The sequence below is a fragment of the Diceros bicornis genome, chromosome 19 (genome assembly GCF_020826845.1).
Source record: "Diceros bicornis minor isolate mBicDic1 chromosome 19, mDicBic1.mat.cur, whole genome shotgun sequence".
In the NCBI taxonomy this organism is placed as follows: Eukaryota; Metazoa; Chordata; class Mammalia; order Perissodactyla; family Rhinocerotidae; genus Diceros; species Diceros bicornis.
Window position 1 is genome coordinate 40899716 of NC_080758.1, and position 26627 is coordinate 40926342.

The 26627-nt window shown below is 36.5% G+C and overlaps 2 protein-coding genes across 4 annotated transcripts in view; one reads left to right on the forward strand and one right to left on the reverse strand.

Moving 5' to 3' along the window:
• Window positions 1-15325, reverse strand: part of ESF1 (ESF1 nucleolar pre-rRNA processing protein homolog) — a 61879-nt gene extending 46554 nt beyond the window's left edge. Inside the window, exons 1-8 of the mRNA XM_058563243.1 lie at window positions 15126-15325; window positions 13125-13809; window positions 8905-9311; window positions 8191-8304; window positions 6269-6369; window positions 5109-5261; window positions 2834-2948; window positions 786-933 (exon numbers count right to left, since the gene is read on the reverse strand). Of these exons, the coding sequence (XP_058419226.1) occupies window positions 786-933; window positions 2834-2948; window positions 5109-5261; window positions 6269-6369; window positions 8191-8304; window positions 8905-9311; window positions 13125-13767 (1681 nt within the window). The 5' untranslated portion in view covers window positions 13768-13809; window positions 15126-15325. The remainder of the gene's footprint in view (window positions 1-785; window positions 934-2833; window positions 2949-5108; window positions 5262-6268; window positions 6370-8190; window positions 8305-8904; window positions 9312-13124; window positions 13810-15125) is intronic.
• A 37-nt stretch (window positions 15326-15362) lies between these two features.
• NDUFAF5 (NADH:ubiquinone oxidoreductase complex assembly factor 5) overlaps window positions 15363-26627 on the forward strand; it is a 33851-nt gene continuing 22586 nt past the window's right edge. For 2 of the 3 annotated variants that reach the window (XR_009222959.1, XM_058563246.1), the window contains exons 1-5: window positions 15363-15607; window positions 17827-17867; window positions 20830-20893; window positions 25137-25184; window positions 26366-26469. Coding sequence is in view for 2 of the 3 variants with exons in the window: in XM_058563246.1 (XP_058419229.1) it covers window positions 15386-15607; window positions 17827-17867; window positions 20830-20893; window positions 25137-25184; window positions 26366-26469 (479 nt within the window). In the remaining variant the exon portion in view is untranslated. The remainder of the gene's footprint in view (window positions 15608-17826; window positions 17868-20829; window positions 20894-25136; window positions 25185-26365; window positions 26470-26627) is intronic. The other variant, XM_058563245.1, reaches the window with a different exon arrangement.

Sequence of the window (26627 nt, forward strand, 5' to 3'; positions counted from 1 at the left end):
AGACTAAACTAAAACCCAAGAGAATTTGACACCAGTAGATATATCGGAAATTATCAAGGCTATACTTAAGGCAGAAGGAAAATGATCCCAGACAGAAGTTATGAGGTATAGAAAAGAATAAGGAGGAAAAGAAGTGGGGAAAATGTGAGTAAATTTAAACAAAAGCAGTATAAAACAGTAATAGTAACATCCTGTGGGATTTAAAAAAAAATAGAATTACAATACACAGGAAAGCATAAAGTTGTCTTAAGATTCCTTGTACTGTCTTTCAGGAAGGTAAAAATATTTATTACTATTAGACTATAATAAGTTAAGGACACAAGTCATAATTTCTAGGATAATCATTAAATGAACAGAAACAGAGTCTACTTTCTAAACTAGTCAAGGAGAAAAATGGAATGTAAAAAATATTCAATCAATCCAAAAGAAGCTCTTAGTTTAAAAAAGAGGGGCAATAAAGCATTTTACTAGTTTATTAAAAGATTGCATAACTATGTAAATCATGACAAGTCTAAAAGGCCAGGCTTCTTTTGGTAGGTCAGGGTTTTAAAGAAAATGTTTACGGTTAAAGAAATTCAGGCTAAGAAAATACTTTTAAATAAAAAAATTTTAATTACTATCTACAGGTGTACATCATACCGTACATGTGAATACGCCCTGCAGACAGTTTAAGCTTTAGTTTGATATTTCCTTTTAAGCTACTGCTAAAGACATATTTCCAATAACAAGTCTAGTTTAGGTATGTGAATGCTTACAAATGTAGAACACCAAAGATTAACAAGTACCTTGTAGCTCCTCTTCTATCTCCTCTTCATCTTCACTAGAGGAAGCTAAGTAGGCTTGAAAATCCATGTCCAAAAGCTCTTCCTTTTTAAACTTCCTATTGAGTGTAGTAATTCTTTCATGATCAGTTTCATCCCAAGTGATCTCCACCTTTCACCAATGAATAACAAAAAAACCACAAATAAAAATGGAAATGTCAGCAACCCAAACTTGTTAAAGAATATTTATTGTTAACTTGGATATTTAACAGTAAGCTAAAAAAGTTAAGACATGCTAACACAAATAATAAATGACATACTTAATAAAAAGTATTCTATTTGTGGGGGCTGGCCGGGTGGTATAGTGGTTAAGTTCATGTGCTCTGCTTCGGTGGCCCAGGGTTCACGGGTCTGGATCCTGGGGGTGGACCTACACACTGCTCATCAAGCCATGCTGTGGTGGCATCCCACATACAAAATAGAGGAAGCTGGACACAAACGTTAGCTCAGGGCCAATCTTCCTCACCAAAAACAAAAAAGTATTCTATTTGTGGAAAGGGAACCATTTCTATTAACCTGTACTTTCCTCCTCCTAACTCTCTGCTATATGTAACACACTCTATTACTGGGAGTAAAAATTCATCAGTGTGTGAATTAATTGTGGTGAAAAGAAATAAAGAAAATGTACTAGTGACAAAGCTAACATTATGATGAATCAATGAAAACACGTTTTTCACCTGGAGTTCTAGGTATTTCAGAAGGTCTACAAAGTATGTGAAATCTCTCGATAAAGCTTTCAACACAATTTCAGTGGGGTCTATTTTCCAAAAAAGATTAAGAGCCAGTGATGAGAAAGGCATCTATTGGTTGGGAAGTACAGTAAACCCCATGATACAGGAATTCATCTATAACATGATGGGTCTGGTGATTGGCTCCTGCCATCTATGCAGCCCCCATTCTCAGATGGTCCTGTGAGAGGTTTTATCTTCATCACAGGGTGGGTCTCACATCCTTGTTTTTTTTCCTCAGGCTAATCTTCCCAGACCAGGACAACAAAATGGGCACCAATTAACCATGGGATCCTTAAAATAGCTGCCATTGTCTTAGAAGTTCCAGCTAGTCACAGGATTCAGAACTCTCCTTATTCTGATAATTAAGCCTGAGCTGATGACCACAAAACCACTGCTGGAACTGCGACAGATGTGGATGATACAGTCAGATCCTAGGAACTTCAGACTGGCTTGCTGGACAGGCTTGCCCTGGTCATTTTCAGTCTTAAAAATAACATGATCCTACTACATTTTATGTGACTGAATCTTTTAGATTTCACTTATTGTATAATGGTGGGGTTTTACTATACACAGTAACTAATCAAGGCCACAGTGCCCACCACAGCATGCAGCTGACAGATAAAGCAGCTCTCTCTGCCACCAGCCCGTCCTCAGAAGAGCACAGGGGTTTGTCACAGGAAAGGCAGTGGGAAGCCTGTATGGCTGCTGCAGAGTCCAGCTGTGGGAGAAAGTTTACGGGAGGGAAGAGAAGAAAGAAGGTAGGCAGCTAAGTAACAAAATAATTCAATAGAAATCTTTCGGTTTTTATTAAGCATTAATGTGACATCTGGTAGTCCTGGATTATTCTACTTCAATTGTTTTTACAATTTTGGATTACATCTGCAGAAAAAATGTGTTCCTATTTTAAACTTCCACTGGTTTTGTTTTAACTGTGATTTGAGGTAATGTTACCTACTTCCCCCTACTCCCTAGGATGTTAATAACTGACACATTACTTATTAAAGAATCTACTCGAATACAAATGTATGAAAAAAAGAAAAGAGAAAAAAAATATTCGCAGGTAACTGACCCAGGCTTAAAGGCATAACAAAAAACAGAAAATAGGTTCAAACAGATGTGGTAGATAAAATGCAAATACACTTGTGTCTCGTTTCTATTTGTACCTGTGCATTAAAACTTTGAATACTTTCCATTTGTAAAGATGCTATAAGTAAATAATACACAAAGGCTTTTCTTAAAGCAATAGAGTCCAGCCACACATTTTTAAAAGTTAAGACATACCGTTGATGTTCCCATTGCGGCAGATGTGAAATATTTTGGTTTATATGCTGTTAAATCCACTTCTGAGGCTACGTCCTTGGGCTCATCATCAAAAGTAAGATCATCTGGTATAAACCTAAGAAACAAAAAAAAATAAATTTATTTAAACATATGCCATAGTGATAAACAACTAGAGCTTAGATTCTCTTCTAATTAGTTGTAGTTTATACATATAGAACATGAAAGTTCCTACAGAACACACATGTAGATGAAGTAAACAATGTTAGAAATAATCTTGGAACAAAATTTCTGAAATTCATAAGCTACAAATCTGTAATTCCATTAAATATGAGTGAACCCTGCATTAGGAGTCAGTTAATATAAGTCAGGTGCAAACAAACATGGGTCCCTCATGTTTCAAAAAGACCTAGACTCCTGATAGCACAGTCATTGCCTTGCTACAGGATATTCTGAAGATCAAACAGAATTATTAATGGGTAAGTGTTCTGAACATACAGTATCATACACATGAGGTGTCACTGAAAATAAGGAAAAGCTTAAGGTTGATTTTTCAAGACTAAAAAAATCTTAATATTATCTTACAATTTTTTTTCACAAATAGCTATTAAATGTAAATTTGCCACTGTAATTGTCCGACAATTCTTAGGCAGCAAGCTAAGGAATGGGGGAGGGAGGTAAAGAGTTAAATAATTCATGATTTTTTCCATATTTAGGTTTGTAATTCATATAAAAGATTTTATTTCCACACACACAAAAAGCATATGCTGTATATTCTATCAAAAATGAGTTTTGGGGGGGAGGAATGGATAATTAAGGTTCATTAGGTCTACATAATATCGTCCTCCAGCCACACTTTTGCACAGACTTAGTAGAAGAAAAATAAATATCTGAGATCAATATTTTTAAATGCTATTAATATGTATACTTTTACATCTTGGGGCAGATGAAAAAAGTTTTCCCTAGATAATTGGGTGGCAGCAGAAAACTCAATTTTCTTTTTTGATGTTGTGTATGACACAATAAAACAGGGAATGTAAATTTTTTCCATGGTCATTGATGTTATTTTCTAGGCACTGCCAGAGCTTATTCTATCATCACATGGCAATGTCACAAAAAGGAAACAGAAAGAACAAAATGATCCTGAAGAGAACACGTTAACATGAATTCATGATACCCAAAGAGTCTGACCTTCTAACAAATGTTTGCAAACCACTATTTAAATACTCAAAACATGCACCTCCTATTGAAGTTGTTAACAGAAAAGAAAATAGCTTGTCTGATGAGATATGCCCTTCTTGCTATATACTTAAGCAGGCTAAAATCTTACTCCAAATTATCAATTCAAAAATTTTTATTTGTATTTTTCCACCAGTCAGAATGCCTTTGAAGTATGAAAGCCATAGTGATTATGAAATGATGCATTTTTTTTTTCTGAAATATTTCATTTTGGGAACAAAGTCTCTAAAAACCCTGGATACAAAGAAGTGGTATCAATCGAAAGTGTCACAGTAGAATGGTTTACTGGGTTCAAAAGTACTAGGCTAATGATAAAAACATAAAGTAGTTCACCTTCCCATTTCCTTAGAACGGACATTCACAACCATCTACGGTTTTTCAGCTCTGGGTCAGTGAAGCCTGAGCATGTGGTGAAAACAATGCCCAAGTCTAAAGACAATACCAGCAACACCATCCATTCACTGAGCAGCACTGAGAGCAGTTGTCCAACAGAACTTTCTGTGATGATGGCAATGTTCTGTATCTGCTCTGTCCAACATGTGGCCATTAAGTATCTGATATGTGTCTAACGTGACCAAGCAAATGAATATTAAATTTTAAAAATTTTTAACTGAATGAATTTAAATAGCCCGATATGACTAATGGCTACCATACTGGACAGCACAGATCTAGAGGTACCAGTTTAACAGCAAATTCCTTTGCCACCATCTCAATGCTTTTTTTAAAGTTACTTCACCTGGTTCCTAGTTCTAAAAGAGAGTTGCAAAGAAATATCATTACATATAACCCATCATCCTAAGAACACAGCCGATACGTTTGAAGGGAAATAAATGTGGGTGATTCACACACAATACTTTAGCATTTTCTCATTCCAGTTTTCTTTCTTAAGAGTGATGTTCCACAGGACAAAGCTCACCCAAAAGCAAAGAATCTTCTTTTACAATGTGAAACAACAGAAAACACTACCAGTTCAAATATTTTACTTCTTATAATCATGTTATGCTACAAGATTAAATTGGTAAGACACACGCTGGATTACCTTAAATCTATGAACGAACAACTACTTTCAAATTCCAGGCCGTCACAATCCTCATAAATTTTACTGGCTGTTTCAAGAGAATCACAGTCCACTACCGCATAATAGTACTTCAGTCGTTTGAATTGATAATCTCTCAATTTTTCTCTAGAGGTCCTGAAAGGGAAAAAAACCCACTAAGCTTACTTATACGGGAACATAAATACCTATCTCCCTTTAAAAAACAAAGGTAATTGTTTTAAGAAAAATATATTACAACCTGGCCTTCATTCTAATCCATCTTTCCTTCATGACTTTGCCTTTATGAACATTAAATACTTAAGCTCAATTTATTATTTTGACAAGGTACAGACCAGGTATTTTGATTGGAATTTGGTATCTAGAAAAGGAGAGTGTAAGAATTACATGTGCTTGCCTATGATGTTAATTCTTAGAATTTTTTATTTGATTGCTACCATATACAGCCTTCTCAAGTAAAACCCCCACAGAGGATCACTGTATTGTAAAATAAGATAGCAAAGCATTAGCTCTAATTACAAAGAAATTCCTGATCTTGTAAAACGTTTATTCCAAATTTATGTGTTGTCAAGTCTAAATGGTTGTAAGTTTAATTTCACTTACATACATATTCTTTGAGAGTCTTCATCGGCTCTCTTCTGCCACCCATCTATTTAACCATCATTTTTATTAAGTGCACACACAGCTCCATCTAGTGGCTTAAAAACCACTTTGATTTTTTTCTATACTACATTATGATGATAAAGAACTTTTTATCATTCTTTTTTCTATTTAATCCTCAAATAAGAAAAATTACATAATTTGAAGGCAAATAGAGTTTCAATGCCACTTATACGGAAAGCAACATCTCAGAAAAAAAGTAAAACTTACTAATTCAGAACAATGAGACTGAGAACTGTAAATCAGTTTAATCATGAAATGTTTTTCAAAACTGCAATAATTATTTTCACGAATGTAGAAATATACACACAACATGTTGTTGGAATAGTGTGCCACTTCTGACAGACTTTAATCTGCTTTACAACCTGCTTTAACCATAAATGACACAGTATAAACTTTAGTCCTAACTATTAAAGTGACCGGAACCCTGAATTAGTGACATGAACTTAGGAGGTTTAGTTTTATTTTCTGTAGTGACTTAATACCAGTCCTTTTCAGGGGCATCCTCAGGAATGCTTAATAACTCTACTGGTCCTTGAACTTGCTCTTCCTTCATCCTCTCCTTTCCAAACTCCGAAGGATATATCTAAACACAAAAAAATAAGATCAACATAATTTATACTTTCCTTTTCTTACAATATCCAGACCTGTCAAAGTCAGAATTCTAAGAGTTACAAGTGGACTCAATGAAAACAGCAAAGATGACTCACTTCCAAACCTACTATAGGAAGCTAAAGCATCCTGAGGAATCTCCTTAAAAATAGCCATTTTGCTGGCAAGTAACAGATGTGGAACTTGGGAACAAAAGTAGAACATTTCCTCTATACATCATCTGGGACAAGACGGTTCTGGGATCCAAGGGAAAAATTAAGAAAAGTGAAACAAGATCCTAAACTCAAGGAACTCAATGTAATCACACTTGAAAAATGACTGGATTAAATAGTTTACATGAAGTACACAAAAATGATTACAGAAATCATAAAACATAAGTAATCAAGAAAAACAATTTTGTAATACCCAACTTATCTCTAAAGCATATCCTTTATCCAATGCTTTCTTCTAAAGAAATTCTTTAAACAAAAAAGAACTGATGATAACATTATCACATAGATTGGATACAGTCTTGGTATAAGAAAAAGGATTCACCCTCACCAGGATTTGGTATTTTTGTATCTTGGCTACTTTTGAGAGTCAAAAAATATAACTCCATTAATCTGCATTGTTTTGATACTACTGGGCTTAATACACATTTGTTAAGTAACACATGATTTTTTGAGTTGTTCAAAATATGCAATCTATCAACTAGTGGATCCGAGTTTTCGTTACTAATTTGACTTGCATATAATAGGTTATCCAAACCTATTATTATTGACTTGCATAACCTATTATATGCATGGATAATTTAGATCAAGCTTACCTTGATCTAAATTATCATATAAACTCTTCTATTTACCTATTCCATTCCATTAATTTGTCTCCCTATTTTTAGCCAAACCTGTTAACTCTAGCAGCATTATAAAATGTTTAGACATTGTAACTGGTATGATTTAAAGTGGTACGATTTCTCAAAAATTTATTAGTCATTCTCATTTGTTTATTCGTTTAGATGATTACTGGTATCCTTTTTCTTAACTTTCCCTTGAACTGAGATTTTGATTGAAACTACACTAAAACTGCAGAATGACATCTTTCAACACTTAAACAGAAAAATAATAATTTAGAGCTGTTTCAGGCATTGCACTCAATATTAAGTGTGAGCTCCTTTTCATTTAATCCTTACAACTACCCTAGGAAATACTATTGTTATATCCACTTGTCAGATGAGAAAACACACTTGAGAGATTAATAAAATGCCCAAGATCACACAGCATGTATCAGAATCAAGATCTGAATGTAGGTCTGTCATACTGTAAAGCCTAGATTCTTAATCACTATGCTGGCTCTCTAGAAATAAGGTATCTCAAAATGTATTTAAGTTTTTCAAACTATTAAGTGTTATAGTTTACTTCATATAGGTTACATGTACTTAAGGTAATTTCCAAGGATTTTATATGTTTCTGCTGCTAATAAAAATAGGATTTTTTCCTTAATTTTTAATATTGGTAATGAAGAATGCAATTTTAAAAGAAATGTTTATCTATACCCCAATCCTTTACTGAGCTTATATTATAATAGCTGTTCAATTGATTGCCTTGGGTTTTTAAATTATACACAATCATATAACACATTAATAATAATAATTTTACCTCTTCCTTTATTTCATACCGGTTATATCAGTTTTGTACTTACTGTATCGGACAACTTCCAGAATAATATTTTCCTTAAAAGGAAAACTATGACTTAAAAAAAATGAGATTTAACTGAAAATGCTTAGAAAGATTAACTTCAAAATGAAACCAACTCTTACCTTTACAGAAAATATAACACCTCCTTTAGGTTTAAATGAATTGAACAGAGCCAGCAAATCTTTTGCCTTTAATCTATCCCAGTCCATGTTGCAAACTGCTAATCGACGTGTAATCTAAGAAATGAGAAAAATTAAATATTACATGATCTATATCATTCCCAATGCCTGCAAAATAAAGATACCAAAAATGTAATGCCTTCTTTCCCCTAAATTCTGAAATAATCAATATAGTATTTATCTAGTTTCAACATGTAAAAGAGAACTTCAGATGAGTCACACAATAGTAAAACTGTCTACAGATAAGCACTTTCTCCTAGGTTCTTAGTTCCTAAAACAGAACAAGACGATGAGCTGATTTTTTAATTACCAAGTTTGTTAAGCTACTGTCACCCATACATGAACATGGAAGTTGAGTATGTTACCCTGTAGCACTTCTAATAGGTGCAATAGGAACTGAAATATAAACTACTAGCTAAAGCAAACATTTTCCAAAAATTTCATGTGACTTTTAATTATTTAATTATTCCTTATCTGCTTAGACAAACATCTAATTTATACAGATATATTCCGTATCAAGAAGTTTTAACCAGAATAATCATCAAGAATACTATTCACCAATAAAGCTTTTCCCACTTAATAACATCAATCCTCCCATCCATAAAAGCTACTTGTACCATGCTCTTCACAAATAATCTTATTTATTCAAAAGACCACCTCATTAGCCCGAGGAGCATCTTTATCTAATTCTCTCCAAGCATGCACAAAACCAGATTCCTCTGGAAGTAAATCTGCCATATCTTCTTCATCTTCAGAACTAGTTTCTATATTTCCTTTGCCCCTCGCAAGATCAGGGCCACTATCACTTTCATCATCATCCTCACTATCTTCATCCTCCTCCTCATCGTTTTCATTGCCATCATCATCGTCGTCATCATCATCATCGTCGTCATCATCATCATCATCAGCTGAAGCTATGTCAATGCCTGTAATTCCATCTTCAGATTCTTCATCATCTCCTATTTCACTAGCACTTTCTGAATCTTCCTCCAGAGCATCTTTGTCAAACATCTTACCACCCGTTGAGTTTTCATAACTGTCTCTTGCCATTATGAGTGGAACCACTGCAAAAAGGTTAAAGAAGGGAGAAACAGTCATTCACTGACCAAATATTTATCGAGTATCTACTATGTACAAAGCATTGAGCTAGGGAAAGGGAAAAGGAGATGATTTGTAACATGATTCCATGTTCTTGGTGGGTTCAAAAACAAAAAAAATTGTTTACTGACTTATGAAGCTATGTTCTAAAGCACCAGAGAGAGAAACATCTAAATTTGCCTATAGAGAGAGATTTACAATAAGGGAGGCTTCACAAAGATGCCATTTGACCTAAAACTAAATGAAAAGGAGTTTTGTTAGAAGTAAAAGAAGGAAATGGACTTTTACTTTAGTACCACAAGAGAGTGGGGAGTAACACAAAATAACTAGCCAGTAGATGTGAAAAAGCCAAAAAAAAAGGCATTACCGTAAGTTCTGTGTATGGGATCAGAAAAACACCATTGCAACAGTGAAAGAAAGTTACTATGAGGTAAGCATCAGATTTTACTTTTAAGCAACATGCTCAGAAATAACACCTTGGAGACTAAGCTTTATCAAGTATTGCAATGTTTCCCATGCATCAGTCATTATCATACCATTTTCATGATTTTTGCATATGACTGATGTTTTTCATTAAATTGAATTTTTTTTTAATTAAAGAAATTAGCTTTATTCTAAATAGTAGCCCTGAGGTCACAGATGTGATGCAGTGGTTACATATTTTCCTAAGATGTTGAAATAAATACATAACTACTAATATAACAAAGTTTGAGTATCACTTCACATATGACAATGGTACACATATCACACTTTGAGTTGTATAATAAATTGATACATGGGAGATTTAAAGAGATCTAGTATTTTAATATTTTTGACATCATTGAGTAAATATTAGCGTATTTATTCATTCAGTAAATATTTGCTCAGAACCCACCATGCACAAAGCCATATGCTAGATAATTTGGGTTACCTCCATGTCCAAGATGGTACTGCTCTAGTAGTGACTGTAAAACCTACTACTTATCCAACTACTTAAAAAAAATGCTTTATCATTTTCCCCCTAATTACAAAAGTAACGAATGTTCATTGCAAAAAATTAAGAAAATATGGTTTAGTGAAGAAAATAAAGATGACTAGTAATTTTTTATTCTGAGATAACTGGATGGTTATTTTGGTACGTTAACTACCTAAATCTGTTTTCTATGATATACCTACTAATTTTTTTTTATTGTGAAATTTTTGTTGTACATTATTGTTTGTCAGTCACCATATAAGTGCATCCCTCCACCCCCTGTGCCCACCCCCCACCCCCACAGCCCCTGGTAACCACCAAACAGTTCTATCTGTCTGTGTGTTGGTTTACCTTCCACATATGAGTGAACTCAGGCACTGTTTGTCTTTCTCTTTCTGGCATATTTCACTTAACATAATACCCTCCAGGTCCATCCATGTTGGTGCAAATTATCTACTAATTTTTTTAAGCGGCTAGTCATACCATTTACGCTATTTTGCAACCTATTTTTAAAACTTCATATATCATAGACATGTATGGATACATCATAACTTAATCAATCGTCTAATGATTTATGTTGCCTTTTTTCAACTTTTAAAAACAATGCTACAATGCACATCTTTTGCACACATGTCCAATTACTTAAAATAACCTCTTAGGAGTCCAAGTGCCGGGCATCAACATTTAAAAATGACACAATACCAAACGGCAACTCCTCACATTACCTTTACTTTACAGCACTCAAAAAGCCCTTTGTACACAGTAGTTGATGGAATGATAACTGATGAATGAATAGTGAACAAAAGATGGTTGTATATGGAGTCACTTAATCCCTACCTACAGATGATGCCTTTTCTAGACTATGAAACCGATGTACATTACTGCAAGAAACATGGTGGGACAGAAAGATTCAAAGACTCAAGCTACAGGCACAGCTCTGTGTATCCCCACATAAATCACTTTAACCTTGATCCCTGACTAATACATCCTAATTTCTTGAGGTTGTTGAGAAAATCAAATGAAAAAGGATATGTAAAAAGGTTCTGTAAAATCAATCCAAAGGATTACATGGATATATTAATGTAGTGCCCTAAATCAAGTGAAATTTAAAAGATGCTAGACTAACTTACCTCACAAACTCAGCATCAAACCAACCTTGCCGCTGTTCCCATTCTGATCTTATTCCTCAATTTCAGTAACCAGACTCCTATCCCTTCTCCTTATACCTTAGTTTGCTGTCTGGTTCCACTACAAATGAAATCGGACCCCACCCCTGACCCCCTAGTGCCTGCTATCTAGAATTCTGTCCACTGCCTGATACTTTCTACCTTCTCAATGTGATCTTGGCCTGTCAAGACCTCTCTCTGCCTTTTCCTGATGCCTACCCTCACTGGGTCCTGTAATCAGAGTCAGCCTTTGTCTGGCTTATCTGAACAACACCAATTTTCAGTTACAACATTAATGATCAGCAACACCAACACTCAAAATTTCCTGCAGCTAGAGGTAAAACAAAATTTTAATAAGCTTAGTAAACATGAACTAGTATCAGATGTTTCTTACTTAGTTCCAAATAATCATTTCTAGCTGTATTATCCACTCACCCCTTCAGAGACCTTATTATCTAATCAAACGGGAATACTGATCTCTTCTGAACATACCTAACCATATTTTTGCTCAAAAAGTTCTTTCCACATAGAATGCTCAGGTCCCCAAATTTAATTTTTCCAAACCCCAACCAAAACAGTGTCACCTATGAATTTTTCTCTAATTACTATATCCCAAGTGACCTCTTCCTCCGAATTTACATAGCCCTTTGCTAAACAACTTTTATCTTACTTACTATTATTCTACTTGGTATTATGGTTCTGACTAATTTCTTCCACTTTTGATCTGCACTGTCCAATATGCTAGCCAGCAGCTACATGTGGCTCCTCCAACCTGAGATTAGTATGAAAGTAGAATGTAAAATATCCCATTGAATTTTTTATGTTGATTACATATTGAAATATTTTTTGATATATTGGGTTAAATAAAATGAATTAATAAAATTAATTTCATGTTTCTTTTTAATTTTAATGTCTCTATCAGAAAATTCAAAATTATATATTTCTATTGGACAGTGCCGCTTTAGACCAGTGCCACTGCATAGAGTTTAGCAGACTTTTACCTGCAAAAGAGGATATGCAAGAGGGGCAAGAAGAGTTGAAATGAAGGTCAAACTCCACTCACCAAGCCATGTATCGTGCAGGGGCGCTGTGTCTGCTCAGGGGAAAAGAACATGTTGCTTCACTCAAAGGTGCTATCCCTCACCAAACTGTGAGCTCTGGGAGCTGTGTGTGTCCAGAGGGGCATATCTCTTTCTAATTTGCTGAGGCATCATATAAGCAAGCAGTAGCTCTGACATGGGCGACCATGTCTTACTTATGTTCTATCTGCCACATATCAGTCACTAAAAGTAGTTGAATGAATGAAGGAATGAATGGGTACCCAACTCTACTTACCTTCTTCAGATATATATCTTCTTATCATATGAGAACATATAACACTTTATCTGGTTAGAGAATATAACTCTCATTAGTGCCCACACAAATCAAAATCATTGTTTAGCCTCAAGACTCAAGGTTTTATTTGTTTCTGTTCTGATCATTATAGCACCAAATTAATAATTATTATATGGTATTTTTTCTTTAATACCTCTTTACTTCCAAATAAACATTTGACCATTCCTATTATCCTCTGAAAATATTTATTATATATGTTTACTTTTTTAAAAGATCAGTATAAAAATAATGAAATGCCAAAGAATCCCTAATTCTTTCCAACCAACCTGACTGCGTTTCTCTTCCTGTTTCAGCATACTTGCCCTTGAGAGATTTCACAATTTTGGAGGTGCCCGAGTCTACTGTCCTTACTTTTCCCTTGGGACACGAATCTGTACTATGTTGAACAACGTCTTTTTTCCCTTTTGTACTTTTTTGTGTAAATTCTTCGTTATCTTTCTTGGGACTTATTTTTGAATCTACCTTCTTAGATTTGCATGAGTGTTTCATTTTCTGAATTCTGTCAGAGTTATCTAAATTATTTTCATTTCCAGAATCCTCTTGATTAATTTTTTTGGTTTCTTTCTTTTTCTCTTCAACTAGATTTTTTGATTCTATTTTGGTTTTAATTTGGGGTTTTTTCTTCTTCATTTTCTTTTGGTTCAACACTTTGTTATCTTCATCAGACAGATCTGAATCAGAATCCGAAAGGTCATAAAAACGTTTCAAGTCCTCTGTAGTGCTGTGGTTGATGGGGCGTCCTCTTTTATCCACAGCATAATTCAACTTGAACTTTTTGTCATGAAACATTGCTCGAAATCTCTTGTCAATTTTGACTTTTCGATCCTTTTCTGGCATTTCCCAAAATCTTGGGTCCTTTGTAACCCGCCTAAACCGCTGGTCACTCATTATTTCTTGTTTGGATGCCATTTTTAAATGTCTGACGGGACAAATGCTTGAAGAAATCAAATACTAAAAAACAGAACAAATGTTACAATAATGAAGGGTTAGTAATACAATAAGATGCTTCAGGAAAAAATATTAATTCACAACATATTCTAAATTAAATGTAAATTAAATAAAGGTAACAAGGCTAATTTCATTTTCCAAACTTATTCTGAGTCACATGCAGAAAACCAAAAACTATCAGAATCTCCTCTTTTGATTACAGACCATTTGGAGAAATAAACTTAAGAGGAAACCAAGCAGAATTCCAGGGCTTTATGGAGGGGGGCAAACGCTTACTAGCCAATTGCACTCACTTAAAATTTCTATATTTCTATTTGTATACAAGTTAAAAGCTGATGTAATCAAAAGATTCCCAGGCCTCAGTTGGTCTCATTTGTTTCTTCACATTCTGGCCCCATTCTCTCTGTTAATCTTACCTTATGCTACTTTAAACAGCCTTTAGTTCTACAAGGTTAGTTTCCTAACTAAAGAGACCAAAATCAATTCAGGTTTAGGTCACAAAGTTCCCTCTCTAAATCCGACCATCCTTTAAGAACCAAGTAAAGTCTCACTCTTTTTAACAAATGTCACTTCTTTCTATAATTTCTTATTCTACCAGTGACTAAGGCCCAAATGGGCTGATTCCCCCCAAAACATATTAGAATGTGTGTGTGTGTGTGTATAATTAGTGTTGTTTCCTTGAAAACAGTCACTAATGGTTTGGCATCTCTAGATTTGATTTTTGCAAAGAACCAAAAGTCACTGATTATTAAGAGCAAAAAGGAACTGATCAAACAGGGTAGTGGTGCTTTGTCTCAAAAGAAAGGCTTGCCTATAAAGCTATATTTTTTTTCCTTAAATTTGAAAAAAACACCAAGAAAATCAAAGGTTTCAATAATCCACTTACACACTCAAAAATAATATTAGTATTAATAACGGCGAGCTTTTACTACGTGCTGGGTACAGCGCTATGAGTTTTAGATGTATTAAAGCATTTAACCCTCTGACCAGTCTTACGAAATAGGAAGCATCTCATCCAACTATTAGAGGTAACGCAAATAAATGTTTAGAACGAAAGCACTGGACAAACGTCAGATACTCGGAGAACAGAAGGCGACCTGACCCCATCTCCAACGTCCGCGCTGATCTCCGGAGCCCACCCTCCCCTTCTACCCACCCCTAACGCGGGGCACGCTAGGGTAGCCCCCGGAACGAAGGTCTCCTTTCCAATTCCCAAACCTCAGGGCGCGGCTATCGGGCTGAGGTCCCTCGACAGAACACTAGGAGGACCAAGGAAGTCTGAAGAATGAAGGCGGAAAAGGCAAGCAGAAAAGGCGCACCCTCTCGAATCCCAAGAAGTCTGTTCTGTCCGCTCCACAGTCCTTCCTGACAGCAAGACCAGTCACCTCCCGGGAGCCCTCTCAGAGCCTCATGTGAGATCCACACCCACAATCCTCCGCGTGACGCTCCGCCGTAATGGCAAGTGAACTAGGCCAAACTACTTCCCCTTTCTCTCTGAGAAGAGCTCTAGAGTAGTCGCCAGAGCCGCGGCCACGCATGCGCACGATAAGCGCGCCGGCGAGTGGGGTAGCCGGTGGAGATGCTGAGGCTGACCCGGCTCTGGCTCCTGTGGCGGCGACCTCCGGCGGCGGGGGTCCCGGCCAAGAACCTCGGCCTCAGGGAGGTCGCCACTGGTGTCTCTCCGCCGGGCAGTGCCTCGCTCAGAGCCCTAAATATCTTTGACCGCGTTTTGAAGAGGAAACAGAAGAACTGGGCGGCCCGGCAGCCCGAGCCAATGAAGTTTGACTACCTGAAGGAGGAGGTGAGTCTGCGGGGCAGCGGGGGAGGGCGGCGCCGCCTTGGCTTCGGGTCCAGCAGCTCCGGCCGGGCCCCGACCGACCCCATCTCGCTGTGTGACCTTGAGCAGGCACCCTGGCTGTCTGGGCCTCTACTGTAATCACTGAAGGGCTGGGCTCGGATATTGTAAGGTTCTATTCATTCATTCACTCACTCGGCAGATATTGCTTGAGTTACGGGTATGTCCAGAGCAACATTAAGACCGTTGCCCTCATGAAGTTTCATTCTTGCGGGAGGCAAGACAGTGAACAAGAAATGTAATTTCAGCTAAAGAAAGAAAGTGAGGTAGTGAAGTGAAGTCGTGTAGTGACTGCGATGATCAGGGAAGGGCGCTCCGGCAGACGACGTGTTGAGGAATTGGCCAAGCTGAGATCTCGGGGGGAAAGCCTTATAGGCAAAGGGAAGGACAAGTGCAGAGTCCCTGAGGCCTCCAGTGAAGGAAAGAGTGGGAGAGAGGTCAGGGAGGGCCCAGGTTATTAGGGCCTTAGAGAGTAAGGACTTTGGATTTTCTTCTCTATCTGCGTTGTCCATTGAGTACGGTAATCTCTGGCCACATATGGCTTGTCAGTACTTGAAGTGTGGGTAGTCTAATTGAGATGTGCTGTAAATGTAAAATACACTGTATTTCAGTGACTTAGTATGAAAAAAGGATGTAAAATATTTCACTAATTTTTATCTTGATTACATGTTGAAATTATATTTTTGATATATTGGGTTAAATAAAATATGTTAAAATTAATTTCTCCTGTTTCTTTTCACTTTTTTAAAGTGGCTATTAGAAAATTTAGAATTACTCGAATGGCTCTCATTGTTTTTCTATTGGCCAGCACTGCTCTAGAGGAATGTGAGGCTGTGGAATGGTTTTAAACAGTGGAGTGATAGGATCTGGTTTATATTTTAGGAAGATTAATTAAGAGAAATTAAGATCTCTGATTTGTGCTGGTTTGAAAGACCTCTTCCTTTCTGCCCAGGTGGACTAGAGACTGAGAGTATCTACTCTTTGGACATGCAGCACGGAGCTCAGGCCTAAGTAAATGTTTCTTCAGGGATGGAGCAATATCGAAGTCGAGTATAATGAGCTCTTTCAAGCCAATGCAACAGACGTTCATTGAGCTCCTTTTCTGGGCAGAGCTCTTTGCAAGCCCTGACCTGATCAGATGATTGACAGTGTTTGTCCTCAAGGTTCCTAATGGCATGTACTTAGAAGATGTGTGTTCCTAGCCACCCTTCTCCAAGAAACGCTCCTAGATTACAACTTGACTGAGGCCTTGCCAGTGTGCAGGACTGGAATAAATGAGATACAGTATTTGAGAGTTCTTTTTATAATTAAAAAAAGATTCATATTAGGAACGATGTACAAAGTGGACTTCTCTGGGAAAAGACTTCTGCTGTACCTCTTCCCTTTGCTCCCTCCCCCAAAAAGCAAATACACATATGTTCTAAACTTTCAAGTCCTAATGGAAACTCTGGGGTGTTTATGAGGGAATAAGTGGAATGTGGGGAATATTTGGCTCCTACATATTTATTCCTGCCAAATGAAGCTAGCCCAGCAAAAAGAGGCAACTACCTTATGATATCTTTTAGATTGGGATGGGATTGGGGAGGGGAGGTGGGAAGTGCGGTTTCTTCAGATTTGGCTGACTTTTTCTAATTTGCAAATGTTGCTCAGAAAAATTGTTTACTCATTTAGGAGTTCCACAAAATTTGTTAGTAGTCATCAAATAATAGAATTTTTATTGTGACAACTTATACATTCATCTGTAATAAACCCCAGCTAACTAAATAATTTTTCAGTCTCATATACCTCACCCTAATATCTGTGGGCAATAATGTGCCTGTTATGCTCCTGTTGCTTTTCATCCTTGCGATCTTATAGCACATGGAATGTAAAGGCCAAAAAATATGTGTGTATAAAGAATGTTTAGTCTTGAATTCATTAAACTGACTTCTGAAGTAATTTGCCTCAATTTGTTTCCTGGGATATTTTAAATTTATTATGTTTCTATTCACAATTTGTAAAGAAAGTTGCTGTGGTCAAACTGAAACGGGGATAAAGGGAAGTACTTATCAACATGTTAAAACATAAGTAACCTATGGATTGTTGAATACTGGGAAGAGTGTTACTTCTCTGGTAAACCTACTCCTCTTAACTTCTATCCATCATGGCCTCCTGTGATCCTTCAGGTTGGAAGTCGGATTGCCGACCGTGTATATGACGTAGCCAGGTAAGTGATGATTATCATAATAAAATAAAATTAACTTTTGACTGCAGACTCAAGAGATTGGGTGCTGAAAGCTTGATAATCTGGAATGGCAGAATCTGGAGGAATTTATTATCAGGATTAGGGATTTTTTTGTTTTGTTTTGGTGAGGAGATCAGCCCTATGCTAAGATCTGCCAATCCTCCTCTTTTTCTGCTGAGGAAGACTGGCCCTGGACTAACATCCGTGCCCATCTTCCTCCACTTTATGTGGGACGCCACCACAGCATGGCTTGTCAAGCAGTGTGTAGGTGTGCGCCCGGGATCCGAACCGGTCAACCCCAGGCCGCCGCAGCGGAGTGCGCGCACTTAACCGCTTGCGCCACCAGGCCGGCCCCAGGATTAGTGATTTTAATCACTCTCTACTTTTTTATGGGTGGGAGAGCAAGTGATCTTTTCTTTATTGTTGCCTAAAAAAAGAATGAATGGAAACACAACTCATAGTTTCTCTCTGAGCCTGAATGACTGATCCACTTGATTTGACCAAAAGCCAGTAATGGAAAGATTGCTCCAAAAATGGAAATAAAGAATTGACTACATATGAATTTTTAAGAATTATTAAACCTAGCTTTAAAAGTTTAACTAAAATTAACAGAATCTTTTACCATCTAAATGAGGGAGAGAGTCTACCTAGATTTCTTCCCCAATCAGGTTATGTGAGACTTTGGCCATATTATCTTAAATATTGTTAACAGCAATGAGAGTTCTCTGACAATTATATAGAGGCAGATTTGAGAAAAGAACACTTTCATCGAGTATTATTAAAACCTTGATGGATTTGTTGCTCTATATTAAACATAACAAAAGCTTTACAGATTCAGTTTGTAGCTACATGGCAGGAACCACAGTTAAATAATGAGTTTGCCATAGAATTGCTCTATTTTGTTAGCAAATCACTTTTTGTGCTCTTTTGTCTGAAAAACATCCATTAAATTAGACCAACGTAGGATGACTTTTTTACATTTGTCTATAAAAAAGGGAATTTTGTAAAATCACAAACTCAGTCATATTTTAGATATATCCTTGCCACTTAAAGAGTCTTGGGATGAATTAATTTCATAAGGTAAAAAAAACCCTTCAGTGTTGCAAATAATCACCCCATTCCATCTGTTTTATTAGTTTCATTATTTTAAAGATCTGAAAAATAGCTAATTCTCTATACTATAGTCATTCATTTGCTTGGATTTTAGGCCATTTTCGATTTAATAAATGAAACATTAAATTTTCCAAATCAGTTTGGATTTCATAGTCTTTTTATGTCATAGTACTAAGCAAAACACAGGTCTATAGAGAGACCTGTGATTATGGCTAAAAGCACGTCCTAAACTAACATTAACTCTTTAGAATTAAATTATTAAAAAAACCAGTCTAAGTGTTCTTGCACTAATGTTCTTTCCTTAGACAGAGTAGTTTATGTTGTCAACACTGATCTTTTGTTGATTTTTTAAAACTAATCCCACAGATTATTAAATGTCATATTTGTGATGTCTGAGACTCACTTAATACTGTTACAATCAGTGATAATAATAACTCATAACTAACTTTTGCTGAGTGTTTATACTGTGCTAAATACTTTACATGCATTATTTCATAAAATTCTCTCAACAACCCTGAGGGAGGTAGTAACTTTTCCATTTTATAGTTGGGGAAACTGAGATCCAGTAAGATTAAATCACCATGTATGGTCAGAGCCAATAAATTGTAGCCGCAGAATTCTAACTCATGTTTTTCTGATTCCAAAGCCTGTGTACTTCACCATGTCACACTGCCTGTGTTCACAATCAAGATAGAGGGCAGGTAAATAAGTGGTTGTTTCTCACCGGCAGTTCTCCAACTGTGTACTGGTGTCGTATACTTTTGACAAAGGTTTTAACAGAAATTGAAATAGGGAGGCGGGCCTGGTGGCACAGCGGTTAAGTTTGCGTGTTCTGCTTTCGCGGCCTGGGTTCGCCGGTTCCCATCCTGGGCGCATACCTACTCGCCACTCATCAAGCCATGCTGAGGTGGCATCCCACATAGAAGTAGAAGGACCTACAACTGGGATATACAGCTATGTACTGGGGGCTTTGGGGAGGAAAAAGAAGGAAAAAAAAGGAAGACTGACAACAGATGTTAGCTCAGGGCCAATCTTCCTCAAGAAAAAAAAAATTGAAAAAGGACTCGGTTTCAATAGGAAAAATGTTATTAGTGGATAAAATTTAAAATTTTCTTGTTACAAATTTTTCTTAAACCTATAGCCTATAATTAGATGTGTGTACTGATTTAGTGTGACATGGTATATTTAGAGGAGACAGCATAGCATAGGGGACAATAGTCCTTGTTTAGGATTCAAACTGACTAAATTCAAGTTCTGACTGCCAGTTATTGGTTGAGTGACATTGGGTTGACCTACTTTACTCTGAACGCTTAGCACACTGCTTTGAACCTGGTAAGATTTCGGGAAAGTTAGCTGTTATTTAGTTGATGTTTTGTTTTGTTTTTAGTTTAACATATTAATATTTCATGATATTTCACATGATGATTTCTAAATCATCTGCTGCCTCAATAAATATGAGAAATAGAGATAATTAGTAAGTTCCTGAATGTGATGAATATTTTCATGTTAATTGACATTAGCTTCTTTTTGTTCTTTATCTGGATATATTATCAAATTAAAATACCCCCACTAAATCTGTTCTTTGAATTCATGTCATAGAGCAATCTTATGGAAAGCTGCTTGACTGTGAGGTCTTGTGAATGAATAGACACGAGGCAGACTTGCTCTGTCTGGTAGATACAGCTGTAAGACAAGGCAGAAAAAGCAGATGATATAACTTTTTGCAAGTTGTGTTCACTAAAATGTTTTTACTTAAAAAAATAGTTCTTAATAATTATATTATGGACTGTATTATTAAAGACAAAACATAACTTCTGTGTGTATTTTTTAGAGATTTCCCCCTTGCTTTGGATGTTGGTTCTGGAAGAGGTTACATAGCACAACATTTGAATAAGGTATATTTATTTGATGACTTAACCTACTTTGAGAAATAAAATTGACTAACTTTAAGGAAAGACTTTCTTAATCAATTAAGTTTGTATCATATTTAGGTTTTGATTATATGAGAATTGCTAAGCTTTTTTTGAGTGGTTGAACCAGTGGCTGTTTTGTGTCCCTTCTTAAGTATTTTTTTCTTAAAGTGATTTTTCTTTCCTTTGAATCCATATTATACAGTGATTCCTACTGATAGTTTCTTTAAATCTATATAAGATACAGTGCTCTTAGTTCTCACTTTGTTCACATGTTTTTGATGATTCACAATAAAATCAGATTGACATTCATTTGAAAAATGTGATTAAGCTAATTTTTTAGCTAGGAAAAATATTAATTGCATCAGTTAGTTAGAAATCTTTCTGTTTGATTAAAAATAAGTAGCCTTTGTTAATGCTTATACCATTTTATTTTGCATTTTCTAGTTCAGACGATGAAAACCATTTATTGTTTTAGTCTCTATATATACTACATTGTGATGGACACAGATTAAAGTGGGCTTTCTATTTAAAATCTTCTTAGAAAAAACATACACTTGGGCCAGGGCAGGAGGAGAGGGGTGTGTGAGTCTCCTAAAACACTGTTATTGATCACAGTAAATGCCACAGAAATGGTACAGTCATTAAACTGCAACAGGAGTTAAGGGAAAGGAAAAATCGGTAGGGGTTCATGTGGTCAAAGGCTTCTGAAAGGGTGCAGAATCTGACCTGAGATTTGAAAGAAACTGGATTGGTGTTTCATAGACATTGGAAATAAGGGGATGGCAGGAGGAAAGGCACAGAGTTGCTTGCTGAATGCTGTAGGGTGTGACATAGTGATGTTTAAGGAAGATTAATTTGGGGATAGTATGCAAGAAGAGTTGAAAAAGAGAGAGGATAAAGATACAGACCAATTAGGAGGCTTTGTTAAAGGTGGTGCAGGCATGAGAGATAAAGGCCTGCCACCCATGTGGAGGCAGCAACATATAAAGGAAGGGATGTATGAAAGAGACGTAGAAGAATCCATAGAACTTGATGACTGATCAGATATGGTGGTCAGAGTAAATCCGTTCTTCTGGTTGCTTAGGCCAAAAAACTTATTCATTGATTCCTCTTGTGTCTTCCCCTCCCAGATCAAATCCATCAGCAAATCTTATTTGGATTTCAAAATATATCCATAATTCTACCACTTCTTACTACTTTCACTATTACCATATTGGTCCATATTGCAGTAGCCTCCTTATTGGCCTCCCTAGTTCTATTCTTGCCCCGACAGTTCATTCTCACAGCGAAGGAATCCTTTTAAAACACATCAGTTCATTGACACATCAGTCCTCTGCTCAGAACTATTGGCTTCTCATCTAATTCAATAATAATCCAGAGTCCTAATCCGTAAGGCCCTCAGTGATCTGGCTCCCCATGATGTCTCTGACCTTATCTCCTTCCCCTCATTCCCTGCTTTTCAGCAGCCCCGGGTCCTTGCTGACTCTCATACTGGCTGGAGCTTTGCATTGCATTTGTTCTGTATGCTCTTCCCCAAGATCTGTGTGTGGCTTACTGCCTCACCTCGCAGATTTTTGCTTAAATGACCCATCATCAAAGATCCCTTCCCGGACTATTCTATAAAATAGGGCTCCCACTCTCGACTGGCTAGTTGCTTTATTTGTTTCCATAGCACTCATTTGTACCTGCTGTATGTTTGTTTATTTGGTGTCTGTCTTCTCTTACTGGAATATAAGCTCCATAGACTTGCTTATTTTTGTTCACCACTAAGTTCCCAGTACCTAGAACACACAATGAAGATTTATTAAATGAATATTGCATGAATAAATGCATGATAACTTTGAAGTTATTACTTCAGTGACTGGAAAAAGGGGATGTGGTGTGGCAAGGAGCAAGGGGTATTCATATTTTAGATATGTTGAGTTTGAGGTGACAGTGGAATATATGACCGTTAATGTCTGGCAGGTCATTGGAAATACGGAAATGGAATTGGAATGTTGAGGTTAAGAGCATTGACTGAAGTTGGATGGATAGGGATTCAAAATTCAGCTCAGTCACTTGCTGTCTCTATACCCTTGGACCAGTTGCCCAACTTCTTCAGACCTCAGTTTCTGTAAAATGCGAGCAGTAATACCTATCTCCAAAGGTTGGCAAAAGGATTAAGACAAGATAGGTCTGGCAAAGTGGAAGCTATTGTTCTTATTGGGAAGCCTCTATCAGAGGTGGCAGCTGAAGCTATGGGAATAGGTAAGCTGTCTGGGGCAAGAATATAGAAAAGAACCTTCCACAATTGTATTTAGGGGTGGAAAAATGAGGAGGAGCCAACAAAGATGCTGGGAATAGAAAGCAGGATGGAAAATGCTTTAATATAGTATCTTTTGATTGTAAGAAGCAGAAGTCCCCTGAAGCCAGTTTAAATACAAGGACATTTATTACTTAGAGGCTCTTATGTCACTCAAGGATCTGGAAGTACAGCCAGGCCTCACAAGGGATGGGGACTTTGAAACATCAGAATGAAGGCCCTCCTGTTCACATGCTCTCTGGGATTACATAGATCCTGCATGGTTGCCTTCTTTTCTTTTTTCTCTCTGCAGACTATCCCTGGTATTCACCAATGCATGTGGCCCCAATATGAGTACCCTACACCCAGTGGTGTGCTAAGGCTACCTTATATCAGCCCATGAAAGCTGATTGTTAGTGTCTCTTCCCAACTCTGTGTTCAGTGATGTAGTGTTGATAACTTGAAATCAGCCATGGCAGAGTATTTACTCCATGAAAGTTGACAAATGCTTCAAAGCAGTCCCCCACCAAGAACCAGCTATTTAACATTTACCAGCACACCACTGCCTACACCCCAGAGTCTCCGTGCTCTTCCAACTCCAGGAACCTCTGCCCCTGTCGCTCAATCTCTTATTTAAATTTTCAGGTGAAAGACAGGGATAGATAGTTTGGATTGGCCTATTTTTCACCCCTCCTGCTGGCATGCTGGAGCTGGCTCATGAGAGCCAATTGTGCACATCTCTTCCCAACTCTACGTTTAGCAACATCATATTGGTGGCGTGAAATCCGCCATTGCTGTAGTGGTTACACCACGGAAATTGGCAAACACTACAACTCAGGGCACCTTTTTTTTTGAGAGCCTCTAGTTAAACATTTACCTGCACACCAGTTGCCCTCAGGTAATCAGCGGTGTCCAGGCAATGGTAGGGTACTCAGGAAATGGTACAGTACCCTTTCCGAGTTGTGAGCAGGGAAGTTCTTTAAGAAGGAGGTGTAAGTGAAGTGGAAAGGGTTGGTTTCTCTAACAGGGAAGGTATTGAAAGAAAATACTGAAAAAGTTTCTAGCCGACCGTCAACTCAATAGTGCTGTGCTTCAAAGAGGTCAAGTGAAGTTAGACTGTTGTGGTTTGTGATGACTTTATTAGTAATCTTTATAAATAGTTTTAGTAAAGCAGTGAAAGTGGAAATAGATTACCAAGAATTGGGGAGAAAAACATTAGTGAGAAGTAGAGTTGTCTGCTGCAAACAAAACAACTAGAAGATGGTTACAGGTGAGGAGATTTTTCAAGATTGGAGGGCTTATTCCTATTTTAAGGTGAGAGGGAAAGAGACATAGAAGACAGAGATGGAACACAGGTAGAGATGGTGATGGAGCAGGATCCTGGATAATAGAGAGCATGCTGGAAGGTGTTAACCTGGGAAAGAAATAGCGCAGCACTCTTTCCTCTTGGAAGGAAGAGAGAATAGGTGAAACAGGGAAGATGAAACCAGTTAGGCCCCGGGTAAGTAACTGTGTTTATTAAATCTGTCTTTATTCTTTGTAAACTCTTTGAAGGAACAACTAAAAGGTGGGAAAACCTTTCCAGGTCTTTTGTGGCACAAGAGTGCGGACTGGCTCTCAGCATATTATACCATGGAAAAGTTAACATGTAAGCCTTAACCCTGAAGTAAATTAAGAATGCTGATTATTCACACCTGTGTTCTCTATTTTATTAAATATAAATATATTACATATAGGATTAGTTGCATATATTTAAATCTGTGTAACTTAATATGTGTTATTAAAAGTAATTGCATACCATACTGATTTTATGCAGAAAAATACCCTTACAAAGCTGAAAATTAATTTATAATTATCACTTTCTCCTTTAGCAGTTTCAACAGTTGTTTTGTTTTACTTATTAGTGGGTTTTTGTATTGTCTGATCAACTGTATTTCATTGCAGGAAACTGTTGGAAAGTTTTTCCAAGCAGACATTGCAGAAAATGCTTTGGTAGGTAGCTTTTTTAACACTTTTGGTTTCTGATCTCCTGGTTTAATTTTTAGTTCTTCTTTATTTTGATTTCCTTCAAAATGGAAATAGCTTTATTGTTTGTGTTTTTCCCTGATTATAAATATAATATATATAAAGAAGAATTAGACAATATAGGAAATACAAAGGAGAAAGAAAATATCACCCTTAGTCCCACCACTCAGAGGCAACTACTGGTGACATTTTGGTCTCCACCTTTGCAGATGTATAGCTATCTCCCCAACACACAATTTTATACAAATGGTATTATGCTAACGTGCCACGTTTTTCACAGAATATCATTCTTTTATATCAATGAATGATAACGTATACACACGCATACCATCTTTTTAAAGGGCTATATAATATTTTAATATATGAATATTCCATGGTTTATTTAGCTGAATTTCTATCGAAGAACAGTTATATTTCTAGTTTCTCAATAACCAACACTGTGATGAACATCCTTATATAAAGAAACTCTGTATGTTTGATTTATTTTTCTCCCTGCGAATAAACTCCTAGTTGTGGAATTTATGGATTCATTGATGTTCATCTTTAATTTTTGACATGCATCTCCAGACTGCCCTTAGAAAGATTGAACAACAATATTACATGAAAGCACCTTTTTCTCCTTCTCTTTGGCTCTTTGGTTTGTAAGAGCTTGTTTGTTAGGGATATTAATCTTTCATCATATATGTTATAAATATTTTCCCCAGTGTGTTGTTTATATTGTTTATTGCTTTTTAGAAGTTTTTGATTAGTTTTTTGTCAAGTATATCAATCTTTTCCATTACAGTTTCTCGCTTTTAAGTCATGTTTACTTAGGTGTTTTTATTTAAGAATATAAAAATGTTCACCCATATTTTCATCTAGTACTTTTATGGCTTCAATTATTTCCACTGAAACTTTCAGCCTTTTGAGATGTGTTTTGGTGTGAGATAGGTATCCTGTTTATGTTTTTCCAACCAGCTAGCCAATTTTTCTGGCTGGTCTTTAGTATCATTTCAGAAATATTTTTTGAGGTTCTATGTGGCTCCTTTTTTTTGAAGGGTTAGAAACTGCCAAGTAAACATAACATTGACTTAAATTTAACAATGATTGCATTAGTAATTGAGATTCTGTATAAATGTATTTTTGAACTTTTATTTTTTAACCATTAGAAAAATACCTTAGAAACAGAAATTCCTACTGTCCGTGTTTTAGCTGATGAAGAATTCCTTCCCTTCCGAGAAAATACGTTTGACCTGGTGGTTAGCAGTTTAAGGTTGGTAATCTATTTCTACTTTAAAACATATGTTATAAATAGATAATTTATGCTATAAAGTTTTGATATTATAAGGTAAAGAAAATAGGTAATGGAGTAAATTCTTAACTTTTTTTTTATAAGTCACAAACCCAGTTATCTTGGTGTGTAAGCTTTAA